This window comes from Glycine soja, chromosome 14 (assembly GCF_004193775.1).
Source record: "Glycine soja cultivar W05 chromosome 14, ASM419377v2, whole genome shotgun sequence".
Taxonomy (NCBI): domain Eukaryota; kingdom Viridiplantae; phylum Streptophyta; class Magnoliopsida; order Fabales; family Fabaceae; genus Glycine; species Glycine soja.
The window spans coordinates 6,710,738-6,727,903 of record NC_041015.1 but is presented as its reverse complement, the minus strand read 5'-3'; the positions used below and the strand labels follow the sequence as shown (position 1 = coordinate 6,727,903).

Genomic DNA, 17,166 nt, shown 5'->3' with positions numbered 1-17,166 from the left:
ATAGTACCTACTGGTTTCACCTCTTCACCCTTTTTTTCCTTTACGTCCGCTGCTCCATTATCTGTTTTGTGTACCAAGTATTAGGAATTGACAAGGAAATGAGAAATATTTGACAAGGAAAACAAAAGGGTGATGAATTTTAGCGTGAGGATATTCAATCATCTATGTCAGCAGCAGGTGATATGTGTCACAGCATGATGATGCAGTAGTGTTCAATTTTCTAAGGATCTTATGTGTAAAGGTGACACTAGTATTATTAGTCAAAGAATTTATATATATTTATATATGGGTAACATTAATAATTATTACATCATTTTATAAATTTCAATATCATTTGTTACTTCATTCATATAAATTAAAATTGATATAATACAAACATTTCAAAATATATTAAAATATAGATCATTTGATTACGTTGTTATTATTGTTATTCAATTTTGACAAAATTTGATATAAATAATCTTGATAATATATAATTATAGTTCAAAGGTTGGATCAATAAAAATCACATCTTATATCAAGTTACAAAAATGATATAATAGTTGTTAAAGGTACACCGGTGTAATGTATTAAAAGTATATATTTACCAAAATAAACTGAAATTAAAATAACAAATAAAAAATAGCTAGGAGGAAGATGAGAACACAATTCATTTTATGTCAATTTTGGGTTTATGTAAAATATGAATGCGTAGGTGTTAAGTGATATATATTTACTATACAAATTCATTAATTTGATTAATTTCAATAGTAACTAAATAATAATGATATAACAATTCAATGGTTAAACTTCCACAATGATACTTTCTTTTTGTTAAAAAAGTTATGCAAACTTAAAGTTGTACGATTTGTAGTTAGGACTATACATTGATAGTTTTTTTCTTCATAGGCATATTCTCTTCCAGAAAAAAAAAAAAAAAAACTTTGTTCGTATATTGTTGGACACCTCTACCAGCAATTAATAAAATTCTTTACTTTTAGTTATCAGTCATGTCATTAAAATTCTTTTGTCAATAAATGGGGATATTTGAAAATCAAAATAAAGTTAATATTTTAATCTTTAGTCTTAAATATTATATATTACTATATATGAAAGAAGTAACCTCCCCATAAAAAAACTCCTTACCAAAAAATATGAAAGAAGTAAGTATTAATATTTTTTATTTTTAAAAATTAAATAAGAATAAATTAAATAGTAAAAGATAGATTTTTAGTTTTTCACATATATTTTTCTTAAAGAAAATTTTATTTAAGACATCCTCACACAATAAATATAAGCACTTCTCCAAACGAGAATATATAGATTGAAGAGTAACAAATATAAATAAATATTAGTACATTAGAGTAGTTAGTCACATGCATAATCCATGCAGAAGAAAAGTTGCTATTAAAGCCGTGAGTTAGCTTGCAGATGGGTATATATTTCTTATTATTTTGAAAACGAAAGAAGGTTTTGACCTTAGTGTTCACTCATTAGCGCATAATTATCCCATGATTAATCTTGAATGACGATTTGCCATTTGCCAGCACTGCTCTTGCCTAAAAGCTGTCATACTTTACCAAAAGGCCCCAGCTGTTGAAGGTTTTGGTTGAACTAGCAAAACCAACTCCTAGATGCCTATATACTTTAGTGTATTTATTTATTAGTTGATTTTTTTTTTCTGAAGCAAGAACCAAGATATTTATATAGCACAAGATTAATCTTCGACAGGTAAAGATTATTAAAATGGATTTTATCCTTTTTAATAATTTTATTTTCCTACACACGATTATAGAATTAAACTTTTATCATAATGCTTAAAAAAAACTTAACTATTTAACATAATTTTATATTATGATTATGTAAGAATTGAAGTATATAATAAATGTTAATTATATTATGCTATGGAGTTATGGACCATGTATTGTCGTGGAGCACATTCAGCCTAAAAGGCGTTAATTTCGGTGATTCCTTATTTTCTTTTTTGTCGTTTCTTTGATACTCAAAGTAGATGAGCTAGGGGAAGGTGAAACTCAAATTTCGAAGCAACACATGCTGTATTCCGATCTCGCGAATAACCATGAGGAAGCTAATATTCTTCTTAGTAGTAATAGACAATTGCTGTTAGGATTAGCATCAAAGGTGAATCAATTTGCTCAAATCTCGAGTTCTATTCATCTTTGCATTGGTTAAACATTCAATAAACATCAAAGCTATAGTACTAATATTCAACTAGTCCTTTTCTTTGGGTAAAGTAATGTTACAGAAATTCGAATATAGTAGTAATTTGGTAACAAGAGCACATACTTCACGCTTTTTTTCTAGTTTTCATTACTCTGTGATGAGTTTTGTAAGTGATCAACAAATCATATTCCTCATTCTTTGGCCTGAGCATCACAATTGTATGCTTGCTCTAATATTTTTCAATGTATTAATTTCAACTCGTAATATTTCTGCTCTTATTACGAATAAAATGATACAAGTATCATTATATATATATATATATATATATATATGTTCCACAACTGATCTTTCTTACTCCTAATTAGTTTGAGCAATTGAAGTTTATATTGCCCACTTCATTAATTATTGAGCAATTTAAAATTAGAAGCTAGGGTAACGTGTGTTCTTTGATTTGGAATTAGAACTCTCGCAAATTTCGTATTTAACTTAATAATTCATAATGTGGAAGAACAAGGATAGCAACATTTTTTTTATAAACCATACATATATCTTCTATAGAAACAATTATACTAAATTTAGATAAGATTATTATGTGTAACAAAGTTCTTCTCTTAATATTTAATACAATTGTATATATAAAACTTAAACAATCTCTAACTAAACTGAAATAAATATGTATTAATTGATTCATGTATTTGGTGTTGCATTTCATGTTCTTTAAATATTGTATTTTATATATTTCTACAAATCCATTAGAAAGGGCCGGGTATATAATTCATTAACCATGCAGTAAAAAATAACTATGAATACTAGCAGGTATAAATTAAAAATAAAATTTCACAATGCGAGATAGAGACATTTTTAATTCATTGGATATTTATTACATTTATCCATTTTCCGTTGTGATTTTTATATCATATATGTTTGCCCACTGAATTCTTCTTCTTCCTTTTTTTCCCCCTTCAACAACCTCTTCTGTATGTGTTGTTTTTCTTGTAGTTTCATGACATCTAATCAACTAGTGTAGCTAGTGGTGTACCACCGCACATGTATTTGCACGCTGGATATGAATGAAATAATAGTGATATAGCAGTTCGCATATGTCAGGTTGGCCAAAAACAGTAAAACATAAGCATCACAAGTAAATGAAGAGATGCATAGAGCAATTCATTTACAATTAGGGGTTTCAAAACGAGGCAAACCATTTGTAAATCTCAAAACTAATCCTAAAAAACTGAAAACCACCTAAATTGATGAATTTTAAAAAAAATCGAACCAAATCAAACAAACCAAATATTATAATTATATTAATTTTTATTATGATAATTAATAATAAGTATTAAATAATTTATTATTTTTTCTTTATTTTATAATCAAGATTATATTTTACTTACATATGTTAGAAAATAATATACTACTATTGTTAAAAATAGTGTTAAATATCAAGTGATAACAAATTACTATTATCTTATAAAAAAAGTTGATAATATCATTCTATATTAATGCTAAATAAAAGTGAAAATAATAATTTTTAACTAAAATATAATAAAAAATTTAATAAAAACATATTTCATTTTAAAAAGTAATGTAGTATATATATAATAATTATATAAGTTTAGTTTATAGATTGAAATCATGATAATAAATTAAAAAAATAAAAAAATTGTGAAATTTAATAGAATGAAACCAGAAAATAAATATTGATTTAGTTTGACTCAGATTTGATATTATATTTAAATGAAATGAAACTAAATTACATTTTTATTTTATGTTTAATTTAAATTTATGTTATATTTAAATTGAATGAGATCAAACTACATCTTTATTTTATATTTAATTCAGATGATTTTTTATCTAAAAATTAAATCAAATCGCATCACAAACATCCATATTTACAATATGTAACATCATGTCTGTTCTTGCTTGAGATGCACTATAGTTACTGCCCAATCATGCGTGTTGAGTTTTAGAAATAATTCCACGATACAACCTTGAGAATTTAACTGGTGCATATATTAATATAAAAAACGTATATAAAAATATTGGTTGATTGTATAGTTGGTATAAATTAACTAATACATATACCAAATTGCATGGTTAATTAAGAAGTAGTAGAAGACAGAGCAAAAGTGGGGGTTCTTACAATAGACAAACACATGGAATATTAATTGGACATAACCAAAGCATTTGACAACATCGCAATTGAGCCATAGAAGGACATGTTGACCGGATATTCCCAGATCACAAGCTTATTGTTGAATAATACGAATAAAAACACAAGGGAGGGGAGACACAAAAAGAGAGGGATTGAGTTTAATAATGTGAAAAATTAGTATAGGGACTATAGAAAAAGATAAAGAAAAGCAAAGTTTTTCATTTCCCGGAGAATCTAGAGCGCATCAGGCGCTGACCGTGGCTTCGGAATCTATTAAGAAATGGATTAACATATTGGTATGATCTTGTTGTCACATTAATCAGCAAGTAAACAAAGAATAAAGAAAACAAGAACTAAGCATGGGGTTGCGAGCATAATTGTAACATACAATACGCCATAAATGCTATGTATGTATATATTAAAGTTTTAAAGTCGATCATAGGAACATGAGAATATATAAACACCAAAAGAAGAGAACAAAGCAATGGCCTATCGCCTAGACAAGGTCACGCCCATAACTCACGTGAGGGAAGCCATGTTGACGCCGAGGAATATGGTGTTGCCATTCCATTTTCATTTTCATTGGTGCCTGTTTCCACGAGCTGCTCCATTTTTTTTAACCCAGGTTTTTTTAACCATTTACACCGATGATAATAATTTATGTCTCTTAATCAAATAATTTAAATTTCGAAAAAATAATACTTATATCGTGTTTATAATTCTAATAAAGATTAATCACGGTTTCCAAGGAGACTATTAATACCATGATTAATTAAAAAAAATCTTTAAAGATACAAATTTCATCTAAGTTGTTGATCATTAGTACATATGGATATGAAAGTCAAATTTCCAATCACATATTTAAAAAATATAATTATCTAAGAATCATATTATATAATTAATCGTGTTGATTCTCATTGAAATAGATAAACGGCAGGTGAGGTGAGTTGCTTAAGGTAAAGGGCGTCTTTTCATAAGACATGGAATATTTGAACACGGAGAGGGAATATTGGAGAGCAGGATTATATGCTACATAATTAGACAAATGCTTAACGTTAACGTTGGAAGCAGGTGAGGGGATGCACTTCTTTATACGATTACAATTCCTACTTGCACTTCAGCTAAGCACTTCTTCCCACGCTCCATTCACAAACTCACTTCCTGCTTCCTTATATAATTATTACAAATGAACAAGTGATTAAAATGCAGAATAATCACCATATATAGATGTTTTATTTTCTCCAATATTAATTACCTTTAAATTTAATTAAATTATGTCAAAATTGCATGCTTTTAGGATAATTCAAACATATTATAATATCAGTTGACACATGTGATCAAATAAATAAAATTGATTTTCGTGAATGGGATACTTTTCAAAGTCACTAAAATCTTATTTCGTGAACAATTCTTCTTAGGAACATCTTTTAGTAGTGACTAGTAAAATTGCTGGTAATTTAAGCTTATCCAGTTCTCGAGCAAGTCTTTGTTGATAAGTACAACATGACATTGACACCTTATCTAATAATAGTATTAGAAGAGTCTCTCCATCCTACAACTTTAGTTATATTTTTTTAATAAATCAATCAAAAGTAACTATTTAGTGCATATTTGTTTTATTGTTCCAAACAAACTTTTGGAACAAAATGAGATTCGCAAAAATATTCATACCCTTCCTTTTATAAAATTGAATTTGTGGCACTATTAAATTTTTTTGAAATTCATGTACCACATTTTGAATGGAAATCCATACATAGCCTTAAACTTTAATTTCATTCAAACTATGGTTTAAAATTCAGAAACTTAAAATACAACCTAGCCATATTTCTGCCACGTATGTTACTTATAGGCGGATATGAAATTTACCCTAGTTTTGTACGGAGAGGGAAAACATAGGAGCGAAAGAAAACATTTAAAATTTGAAAATTTTCTATTGTTTGATTGAAGAATAAAAAATAAAGAAAAAAAATAACATATAAAGGAAAGTAAGAAAACAAAATTTCAAAACTCTTTTCAATTTTCTCCATTTCAAATTTCATTTTTCGTCAGCCTAAAAAAATCATTTTTCTATCTATTAGGACACTGATTAATAAATCCACAAATAAAAAAATTATTAAAAATTGCCGTAAAATGTATTTGCAACATTAAATTTTAAACTTTTTCACATATATATATATATATATATATTTTACTTTTAAAGGGTGATGCTTAGTAAAAAAATATTTCCAATTTCAATATTTGTTTCTCATACCTTCTTTTGTTTTTCTCATCCAAACAGTTTTTCCTCTCTTGTTTTCTTTTAGTTCATCTAAATTTTAGAATATTTTGTCTCTTCTATAATGTGTTTTGATACACGTTTTTAAGGCGCGTATCGTTATAGTATTTTCACATTAAATGAAATAAAAACACAACCTAACTTTCAGCTTGATGTGGATTAAACGTTTCGGGACATCAAACCAAAATATGCACTTAGTGCATAATGGTGAGCACGAGTTTCAAAAGTTCATTTTGTGAAAAGGAACAATTTATTGATTTCAGAAGAAAAAAAACATACTTTTGGTGGTTAATTTCATATAACCAAAAAGAATTATATTCCATTCTTATAACACTTTATAATATTATCTTTTATCTAGTTTTATTATATTATATATGTTATCGTACATTTCTCTGTTTCTTTTTTCAGCATTTCTCGTATAAAGTAAAATATACTACTTTCTTTTATTTTAAAATAATAATAGTTATACATATAAAAAAACAATAAATAAATAAAAATGAGTAATAATTTTACATAATTAATCTTATATTATTATTAATTTATTTATAAATTTTATTGTTTATCGTTAATATTATAGGTAATATAAGTAAAAATTTATGATTAATATTGTATTAAAAAACTAAAATAACAAATATTTTAAGATAATTTTTTATTTCTTACGTAATAATTATAATGGGACAGAAAAAACGTATAAGTTGAAGTATAACTAACATTTTTAACAAGAAACAATCATATTTGGAGTTTAAAGTCAACACCTCACATCAGTCTAATTGCACGAATAAAACACCTTTTATGCTGGTTGGTAGGTTGATTTCCAACTTTAAAAAGTTAGTTTTGGTGTTGAATTTAGTCGATTCATTTTCCACTTTAATTCAAACATATTATTAAAACCTTAGTCTTGATAATTGATATTATTATACTTCCCACAAATTAATTAACCTCCATTCTTGAGACCGATAAGATCTCTCACATTGGTAAATAAATATATATATGAACAACCATTGTATCTCTAATTACAGTGATCTGGTAATTAAATTTTCTTTCCTTGAGCCAACTCTTAAAATAAAACGAAAGCTAACAAGATTTGAATATGTTTAAGAATCTGTTATAAAATTAAAAGTTTGAAACAACAATAATTTGTTGACGGATCAAGACTCTTATTTTGGATTTATTTTACTTTTATTTGTTTGAATTGTATTGGAACACATGTTCCATTAATTTGATCACTATAAGTTTTTTTTTAACATGACAAGCTAAGGTTTAAATATCTTGCTACAAATTTGGTTTCACAACACACACTTAGTGAAGATGAGGGTTTATGGAAAAACATATATATAATCGAGATAAGTATTGTGCTAATAGCTGTGTAGCACAGGAAGCGCGTTAGAGAAATGCGTCGAGAGATATGACAACATAGTTGAAGGTGTGGTGAGAGTAAATTGCATCTGCATGTCATGTGGGTCTGCGACCTGGTGTTGCCGGACATCACACCCACTCTCACCTACACACCCTATAGTCATACACATATTCCTCTCCCTTAATTAACAGAATTTTTCACCTGCACCAATTTTTTTTTTCAGCTCAATGATTTCTTATTTATAAAAAAAATTAAAATAATGATAAACATACATTTGTACTTTTTAAACACTTAATCAACAGATGTTACATCATAATACTTATAATATTTATGTTTTTTTTTCTGTTTCTCACTGGGTATATAATAATATATTGAATGTCCATGAATATTTTTCCCAAAAATTATAACAAAATGATTGTCAGAATCCTAGAGCTGACTTTAGTTTGAGTTAGGGTTGGACCAGGACACGAAGAATTTCAAAACGTTAATTGTGGACAAAATTTGTGTGTTTTTTTGTCATTTTGATGGGGGTTTGGAAAATACTAACATATATATTGTAAGAACTTAATGCATTAACAGTCATTATTATTATTATTTTGGAAGGCAACATTAACAGTCATTATACTGTGACTATCTATAGCCATAAGAGTTGAACCTATATAGCTTGGTGGAGGTATACTAGAACTAGAAAAATCGATATGAGGGGTTTAAATGTTTAATGACATATATCTGCTGCATGTAACAGAACAATGAAGGGTAAGGTGTGAGGGGTGAGTTTAATTAGAAAGAGGATATTTTTTGGCTTCCCAGTCAATCCTGGTTCATAAATAAAACGGGAATATTATTCCAATCGAAGAAATGCATTAAAAAGAGATAAAATTAAAGAAAACCCCTGCATAGAAACAAAAAGAGCAGGGAATTTTAACGGGTCGCGATCCATCATCTTAAACTAGAGACTCAATTTCCATTCCAATATTCCATTCAATAGTACCCATTTTTGTTTTTCTCGATATTCCTTCCAGCAACCACCATTATATCGCTGCAGCCCTCGTCTTTTTTTTTTCTTTCTATTTTCTCTTTAATTTTTTCTCTAGGACAAACATCACAAATATCTTTCAGTTTACTTGATGAAACACGAACTCCTTTAATTGATTTTATACAGGATAAGAATTAAATATAAATTCTCTTATTAAATATATCATTCAAAAGACTCTCATGTGAATACAATCAGACTTTATATTATTTCACCAAACATTTTGATTCTTTTCTTTTTAATTTAATTATCTGCAAATAAGGGGAATAAAAAACAGCTAGACTCTTCCCTTCTCTCTCTTTCTCTCTCATTCACATTCACTCCCTCTCTCTATCTCTATCTATCTCTCAGCTTCCATAAATAACAAGTACCCTTTTTCACTTACTTTTCCTTCAAACCACCATCCCCAAAAAAAGCTCCGAATCCTTTCTCTTTCTCTTCATTTTTTTTTATCTGACTAGCAGTGACAAGTAGTCCCTGGAAAATTAATTACTCTCAGTCTCTCAGCTTTAAATTTTTTTTCCCCTATGGCAGTGTTCCTTCAACCCTAGTGGGGATCCTACTAAAAAGCCTATTGCCTCACCAACACAAATCATAAGTCACTCATGATATAATCACGACCCTTAAAACCCTTTCTTTTCACCTCTTTCATCTCATTCCATTCCCCCATCATCAATTCTTTGCTTCTCTGAACTCTTTTGTTTTTCTACATCATATCATATCCTCAATTAAAACTCTCAAGTCTCACCCTTAATTTCTAGCTATTAATAATTCCATTACCTTAGCATATTTCACCGCCTGAAAACAAACCTAGTTAGCTAGATCTTCTCTATTTCTCCATGTTCACTAATTCACACACGGTAATGCAAACCTTACTGTCTCCTTTGGCGGAGCCTGACCTCTCCTTGAACATAAGCCCTCCCTCTATCTCAGATTCTGAAGCCGCCAAAGATGTTGGAAGCTTTGGAAAAGTGCTTTACAGTGATATTTGTTCAACTTCTGATTCTGGTAGTAGTGGAGGAAGTGATTTGAGCCACGAGTTCCACAACCTTGGTCATCATCATCATCGTGAGCCCACATTGAAGTTAGGATTCGGAACTGTGGATTTGAATCCGCACCATCATCAAGTACAAGGTGTTCCAAGAAGCTTCATTCACCACCACCTCCAACCTCACATCTATGGCCGCGATTTCAAACGAAGCGCAAGAGTCGTTCATGGTGTCAAAAGAAGCGTCAGGGCTCCTAGGATGAGATGGACCACCACCCTCCATGCCCATTTTGTTCACGCGGTTCAACTTCTTGGCGGCCACGAAAGTAAATTCCATTAATATAGTTCATGTTTGATTCAGTTAAATCCGTCGCTAAAACTTGATGAAAATAGTCACTAAATTTGGTTACTAATCCATCCATTATTGATCTTAGTGGTGTTAAAAGAAAAATCGTTTTTTCCTTCTTCTTTTCTGTAATTATTTTGAAAAAACTTGTGATGGTTGAACATGGTCTAATTAATTATTACGCTATGTATGAATAGTTTGATGGTTTCTTTATTATTGTATGCAAAAGCTAGATTCTTTTGAGATAAAGCATATATAACATTTAGATTACGTCTAATCTTGAGTTTGTCTTCTCACACTTGCAGGAGCAACTCCGAAGTCTGTTTTAGAGTTAATGAATGTTAAGGATCTAACCCTAGCACATGTCAAGAGTCACTTGCAGGTGGGGTACTCACTATTCATTCCCATATCTCTCTCTTTCTCCATAGTCTTTGAGCTTAATGAGTGAAGTTCAGTTGTTTATTCCTCTTTCAATTAATTTCTGACTAGACAGAACAAGAGAGAGAGAGAGAGAGAGAGAGAGAGAGAGGAGTATTGTTGTTAGTCGTTATAGCTAGGTTGCCTCTAGTAGTGGGGAAGGTAGAACCAAAGGCTAGGGACAAAAGGGGTATCTAGAAATATAATGTGATAATCTTAGCCTTTGTGGACTTTTCTTCTCATTTTATTTTATGCGGGGTGTTCATGCAGATGTATAGAACAGTGAAGAGCACTGACAAAGGCATCACTGCTGCAGGTAAATTAGTGTTGAATAGGGGTCTTGTGTTATGTTATGGTTCCTTCTCAAGGACCCATTTTCGTTTCTTCTAATTATTATTATTCTCTTTGTTTTTTTGAGATCTTTGGTGATTCGGTGTGACAGAAAACTCTATGATTTGCATCTAGTACTGTTCCCGTTAAAAACAAAAGTGTCTCTTGGCATATAGGACTATACTGACTTCAAAGTTCTCAAGTGAATTATTAAGCTGTGGTGTCTGATAAAGAAAGAGCAATGGCTCTATTTGTTGATGAATTTTGCAGGTCATGGGCAGACAGGTATTGGATTAATGAACCCAAGGCCAGGCATTAATGTTCATCTGCATGCACTCTCACCTATTTGTGACACAACCAATTTACCAGACCCCATTCAAAGTTCACACAGGTGATTATTCATGATAATTTACATTTCCTAAAGTATATAAGTATGAGTCTGATTAACCAGTGTTTTTAAAATATTAATTAAGAAATTAAAAGAAAAAATATTTATTATAAATATCATATAAAAATATATAAAATAACATAATTTTATACATTTTAATAAAAAAAATTATGTTTAGTTTTTGACTAATGTTTTAAGGATATCTGTTAGTTTTCACTCACACCGATTCCTTGCCTCCTTAGCTTGGTCTCGATGTTGGTTTCTCTATGCAAATTAGTGTGAACGTAATGTTTGACTTATTGACTCATCGTGATTCAACTGCTGGACCATTAAGCTAGCTATGCTAATGTACATAAGTACATGCACGAATTTTCAGAAATTCCTCCTCTTTGGCCCTTTTGTTTAATTTCTTTTTACCAATATTTTTTTTTAGAGTAATGATACTTGTAAACTTCATATTTGGGGTGTATAGACGAAAGGAAAAAAAGATATAGAAAAAAAAAAGTTTATATGTAATAAATAATGTGATAAGAAATAAAGTGATAAATAAATAAAAATAAGGTAGTATTTAGGTAACTAAAGTTACAAATTTTTATTTAAAATAAAATACTAATGATAGTATTATTTATTTTTTTAATACGATAAATATTTTCAATTTTTTTTTACTTGTTACTTAAAATTGATTCTGAATACGTTTTATTTTGAAAGAAAAATTAATTTCGAATACTGATATTAACAAGAAAAATACTAATTAAAAGTGTCATAAGGCATGCATTACAGAGTTGAAAAACAAACTTTATGTAAAATGTTGTCTAATGATAAACTACTAATGAATATCCTCTATAAAAAAGTTTATAATTAATATATATCCTTAATTAATGTTTCTCGTCTCGTCTGTTAGACTTTATTTACAAAGTCTTTTTTAATCCACGTGTATCTTTAGCTTTTTCTTATCTTTTTTATTACAAGCTTCTATAAGGAGACTTTACCAGTACATAGATTTTGACGAGTAAAACCTAGGGTTTCTATAGGTATGTGGGTGGTCATTTTTTACGTGGACATTTTCATAATAATGTTTTCATATTACTCATCTATTAGATCGTCAATGTATTGACAATTGATCCCAATGCGTAGCAAAAGGTCTAGTATCTGGTTCAAATTTCAATGTGTTACATATGCAACACTTTTCAAGAAAAAGTAAAAGTGATTTCGGTGATAATGTGATATAATATAAAGTTCAAATGGTTGATATATATGGGCATAAAGTAATTGCTGGATCCTTAATTGGATGTGGAACAACAAATCCACCACCTTTTTTTTGTTAACTCTACTACAAGAATAATACGTATACTAATAAGGAATGAATGCTCTTTTTCTCACGCATGTATGAATCATCAAGAAACTCAGTTGCATTCACTTACTTATAATCACTTGACCCGTGATATGTCGTAATATTTGGTTATGTTTCGCTACCAAAATTGAGATTACCAACAAAATTTGTTCCTCTCTTAATTACGATGATTGGATTTGGATGTACAAAACTCCTTTCCCTTTCCGGCACCTTCATAATAAGATTACATAGCTTTAACATATCACTCATGTTAATTAATTCCTCGGCAAATTGAAACATTTGGATGTTGACCGTTAGTACATCACATGCCATCTTACCCTCAAAAGCCAATCACAAACACGTAGCGATGTCATTTTAAATTGTATATATTCGGAATTGGATTTTGAATTTGGAGTTTTGCTTACCACACAATATATTGATCATGAGTGGGCTAATGAAATGGACCCATTTCATTAGTTTCTCTTAATTAGAACATTTTTACTACCCTTTATACTAATTTCTTCTTCCACTTTTCAGGACACCGTGGCAATCATCGATAGAGACAAAAACAAACAATAGAAGACAAGAAGAACCCGAAATCGGTTTGACGTATTCTCACCTCAAGGGAAATAATAATAATAATGAAACCACGGTAAGTTGGGACGACTCAAAAATGGATCTAGCATGTGGCTTGTAGTTTTGGTTTGCATGGTATTATGAATATTCTAAATAGCTTATGTCACTCACTCACCAGTGTAGTAATAATTTTTTTAAACAGGTGGATGGGCACAACAATTATGGAGGGTTGGATTCTACCCCTTTGTCACGTTCCGAGGAGGCAATGCTTGACCTTGAATTCACCCTTGGAAGACCCAATTGGCAGAAAGACCACACTGAATCATCAAGAGAGTTAACTCTTCTCAAGTGTTGAATTAATTAAACACCTACTACATCATATCTCTCTCGAACAAGATTGTCTCCAGGAAAAGATATGTGTGATTTAGTTCAAAATAAAACAATAAACACCACGCCACATCACATATCACTACACATTCACACCCCTTAAATTTCCTTGTCATTGAAACACCGTACAAGATGATATGTGTGGAGAGAAGAAATTTATAAGAGATGAGGGGGAATTATTCCATGTGAATGATTTTATTGGTGATGTATATCGTTCTGAGTTGTGTCTGGGGAGAGAGATGAGGAATGGGATAAAAGGGTTTTGCTAGAAAACATATGCTTCAGTCCAAAGAAATTCAGGCATTGTCTTTGGTGTCATTTTCGGTGCATTATGAAAAAAATTAGAATGGCTCTTTCAGGGCATGGACCATGGTTTATAGTTAGGCGAATATAGGACCCATTTGGGAATGCTGATATTGGACAGGTGGGTCATGTTTTGTGCCTGCACCACCATAACATCGTTCTCATCATATCTGTACCCGAGAGAACTTACATTACATATATTATATGCTGAGGTTTAAAATTACTAATGCAAACTGTTTTTCACGAGGTTCCATACTCACCAATATTGTTCATTGATGTTTGATTTGATACAACACTTTCTAACTTTTTCGTTAACTGAAATTCTCAAGTTACTTTTCTCCCTTCTTCTTCCTTTTATAACCTTTTTTCGCACAATTCGTAGAAGGTTTCTCGCACAACACAAGGGATGGTGCTTAAAATATCAAGAATATAACCTTTATATAAACTTTTTTTATAAATTCCTTTTGACTAGGATTATTAAGAATATGCATATGCTCCCTCTAAAATTTTTCACATTGTCAACTAATCGAATAATTCTTTGGCCTTGTTGTGATCATTTATAAAAGAAAAAAAAAACTATCTACAAGTTATAAACTAATTTGCAGAAAATTTTTGTTATTAGCTTAATGAAAATTTTATTTTAATTTATAAGAGAAATTTATTTCATTTTTTGTTATTTTATTTTCCTCTAAGTATTTGTGAAAAAATTTATCCAAATAAGACATGATATAACTTTTAAAATAATTATTACAATCAACAAACTTATATCACATAGTTTGTAATTAGATGATAGTATAAAAAAAATGTATATTCTTAATTAGTGTGTGTATTATGTATATATTATTCTATTAATCCTCATTCACCACCAAAACTGAAAAGAATTGCCTGTGGTTTGTCAATAAATTTGTGTTGCCAAAATATATACATTTACTTAAGTGAATGTTTAAATTGATTTATTCTAAAATTAAAAAATAATACCTCATAAACAGCATCAAAAATATTTTTTTTCTAAAAATAAAACGTAAATAAACAAACAAGCACTGGCTGTTAACTTTTCCTTTTCCGCAGTACTTTGTGAGTCTTTTTGCTAGTACGTATCAAAAGGTCTAGTTCTGTCCATCTGTGGCCCATTAGAAGACTTTTCTTGTGGGCCGAAGCTCGATATTGACAGGGAAAAAAACTGAATCCACTGTCCTGACTTGTTCACGATACGGTTATTTGGATTCAACACATGTAAAATGAGTAAAGATAAAGTAAGTAATGATATCAATAAGTTGATAAAAAAAAATTAACAATTGATATTTCAATAAATTTATGATTTGTTCTGTCAAAAAGAAAGTTATGATTTATGATTAGGATTGCTTATTTTATCCTTTAAGGTGAAATACTCACTTTACATTGGATCCCAGTCTTTGATTTTTCTAGAGGGTACATAATTTGCCAAACAATTAGTGGATGTTATTTATCACGATAAATGTTGGGTTTTAGGTCTTGATGAGGAATGAGATTTTTTAAAAATATAGATTTTATCCTTGCATGGGTTATGTTAGCTAGAAGTGGCGAAGATTCAGTCCCACGCACAGTGGAGATCCGACCTTGTCATGAAATCCCATGACATTGGAGTTGTACCTGCAAACACTCTCACTCTCAAGTTAGTATTTGAGAGAGAAGAGTTTATGAGAATGAGTTCAAACTATTGATAGAATAATGTAAGTCAATGAACTATTGATTAATTGATCATCACATATAAAAAACAATACCGATTGATTAGACTTCTTGATATTTGTGGGAACAAAATGATCAGGTTCGTTAAGAAAACGAGTCTATCATGGACCAACACCAAACTTAATCAACTTCTTTCTATTTCTTAGTCAGTCTAAAACAAATTTTTATTGCTTAATTACTGGTTAAACCGTAAAAAACAAATAAGCACTGATTGTTTAACTTTTCCTTGATTAGAAATTCTCTTTCTGTGCGTATCAAAAAAGTCTCCTCTGCATTCCCCAGCCCATTTGAACACTTTTCCCGTGGGCCGAAGTTCTCTTTGCTGATCCCAACTTTCCATTATCTGATTTCGGCAATTGCTTTGTACACCAAGCAAATTGCTGGTACACCCAGTATAAGATGGGCAACTCCAATGTTACCCTTCCATAAAGCTGATACAAATTCATAACTGTAATAACAGTAAGCTTAAGAATTCGTAATGTAAACTTACGGATTCATAATCTGTAAGTTTGTAATAAACTTATGGATTCAATCTGTAAGTTTATATAATCTATAAACGAATCCGTAACACATAATCTATATACGAATTAATAATCCGTATATTTGTACATTATTTAAAATTTTAGTTTTATTATAATTAATTTTGATCTAATAATGTATTTTTTACATATATAAATTTTAAATAAAAATCATAAGTTTCATAAAAATTTATATATATAAACAAATTAATTATTGTATCAAAATTAATTGTCACAAAATTTATTTTATAAATTTACATGTATATTAAATATACATTAAAAATTTTAATATTATATATATCGACAGTCAATTGGTTAGAGTCTTGTATTAATACTTAGAGTCATAAGTTCAAATCGTGGGCCATTAATTTTAAATTGGTTACGGATGCGTGCAAAGCAATTGCCTCTGATTTCTGCACCGCCCCTTCTGTTGCACAAAAAATGAAAAAGTTAAAGGTCATCCATATGGTCCTAGTTGTGTTATGATTAGAATTTAAACTGAATTCCCTGTCCTCATATTTTTCTTTTTGTAATGGAATTGCTATCATGCTACTGTTTCTTTAAAGTCTTTTACAGGGTGTCATAATTTCCCAAATAATTATTTGCTGCTATTTATCACAATAAAATGTTGGTTTTTAGGTTTTTATCATGGTTAAGTTTTTTTTGAAGATATTAAGTACATTCTTGCATGGGTTGTTAATATTTGATTTATAAGTTCTAACTGAACACACACGTTGTTGTCAATTGTATAGAGTAAATATATGTGTTTGTAAGCAAAACTAATTTAGTTTAATGCAATACGGGGAGAATATGTACATCAGATATCAGTTTACACGTGTAATTAATTCAATCCTTTCACCTCCAGACTCCTACAA

At 29.7% G+C, this 17,166-nt stretch overlaps 1 protein-coding gene across 1 annotated transcript; it reads left to right on the top strand.

The window, feature by feature from the left end:
* The first annotated feature begins 9,314 nt into the window (after window positions 1-9,314).
* LOC114383386 (probable transcription factor KAN4) lies at window positions 9,315-14,311 on the top strand. The gene is made up of 6 exons (XM_028343051.1): window positions 9,315-10,297; window positions 10,623-10,699; window positions 11,005-11,050; window positions 11,335-11,455; window positions 13,320-13,434; window positions 13,561-14,311. The coding sequence occupies exons 1-6, from the start codon at window positions 9,823-9,825 to the stop codon at window positions 13,711-13,713; spliced, it is 987 nt and encodes a 328-aa protein (XP_028198852.1). The 5' UTR covers window positions 9,315-9,822; the 3' UTR covers window positions 13,714-14,311.
* The last annotated feature ends 2,855 nt before the right edge of the window (window positions 14,312-17,166 follow it).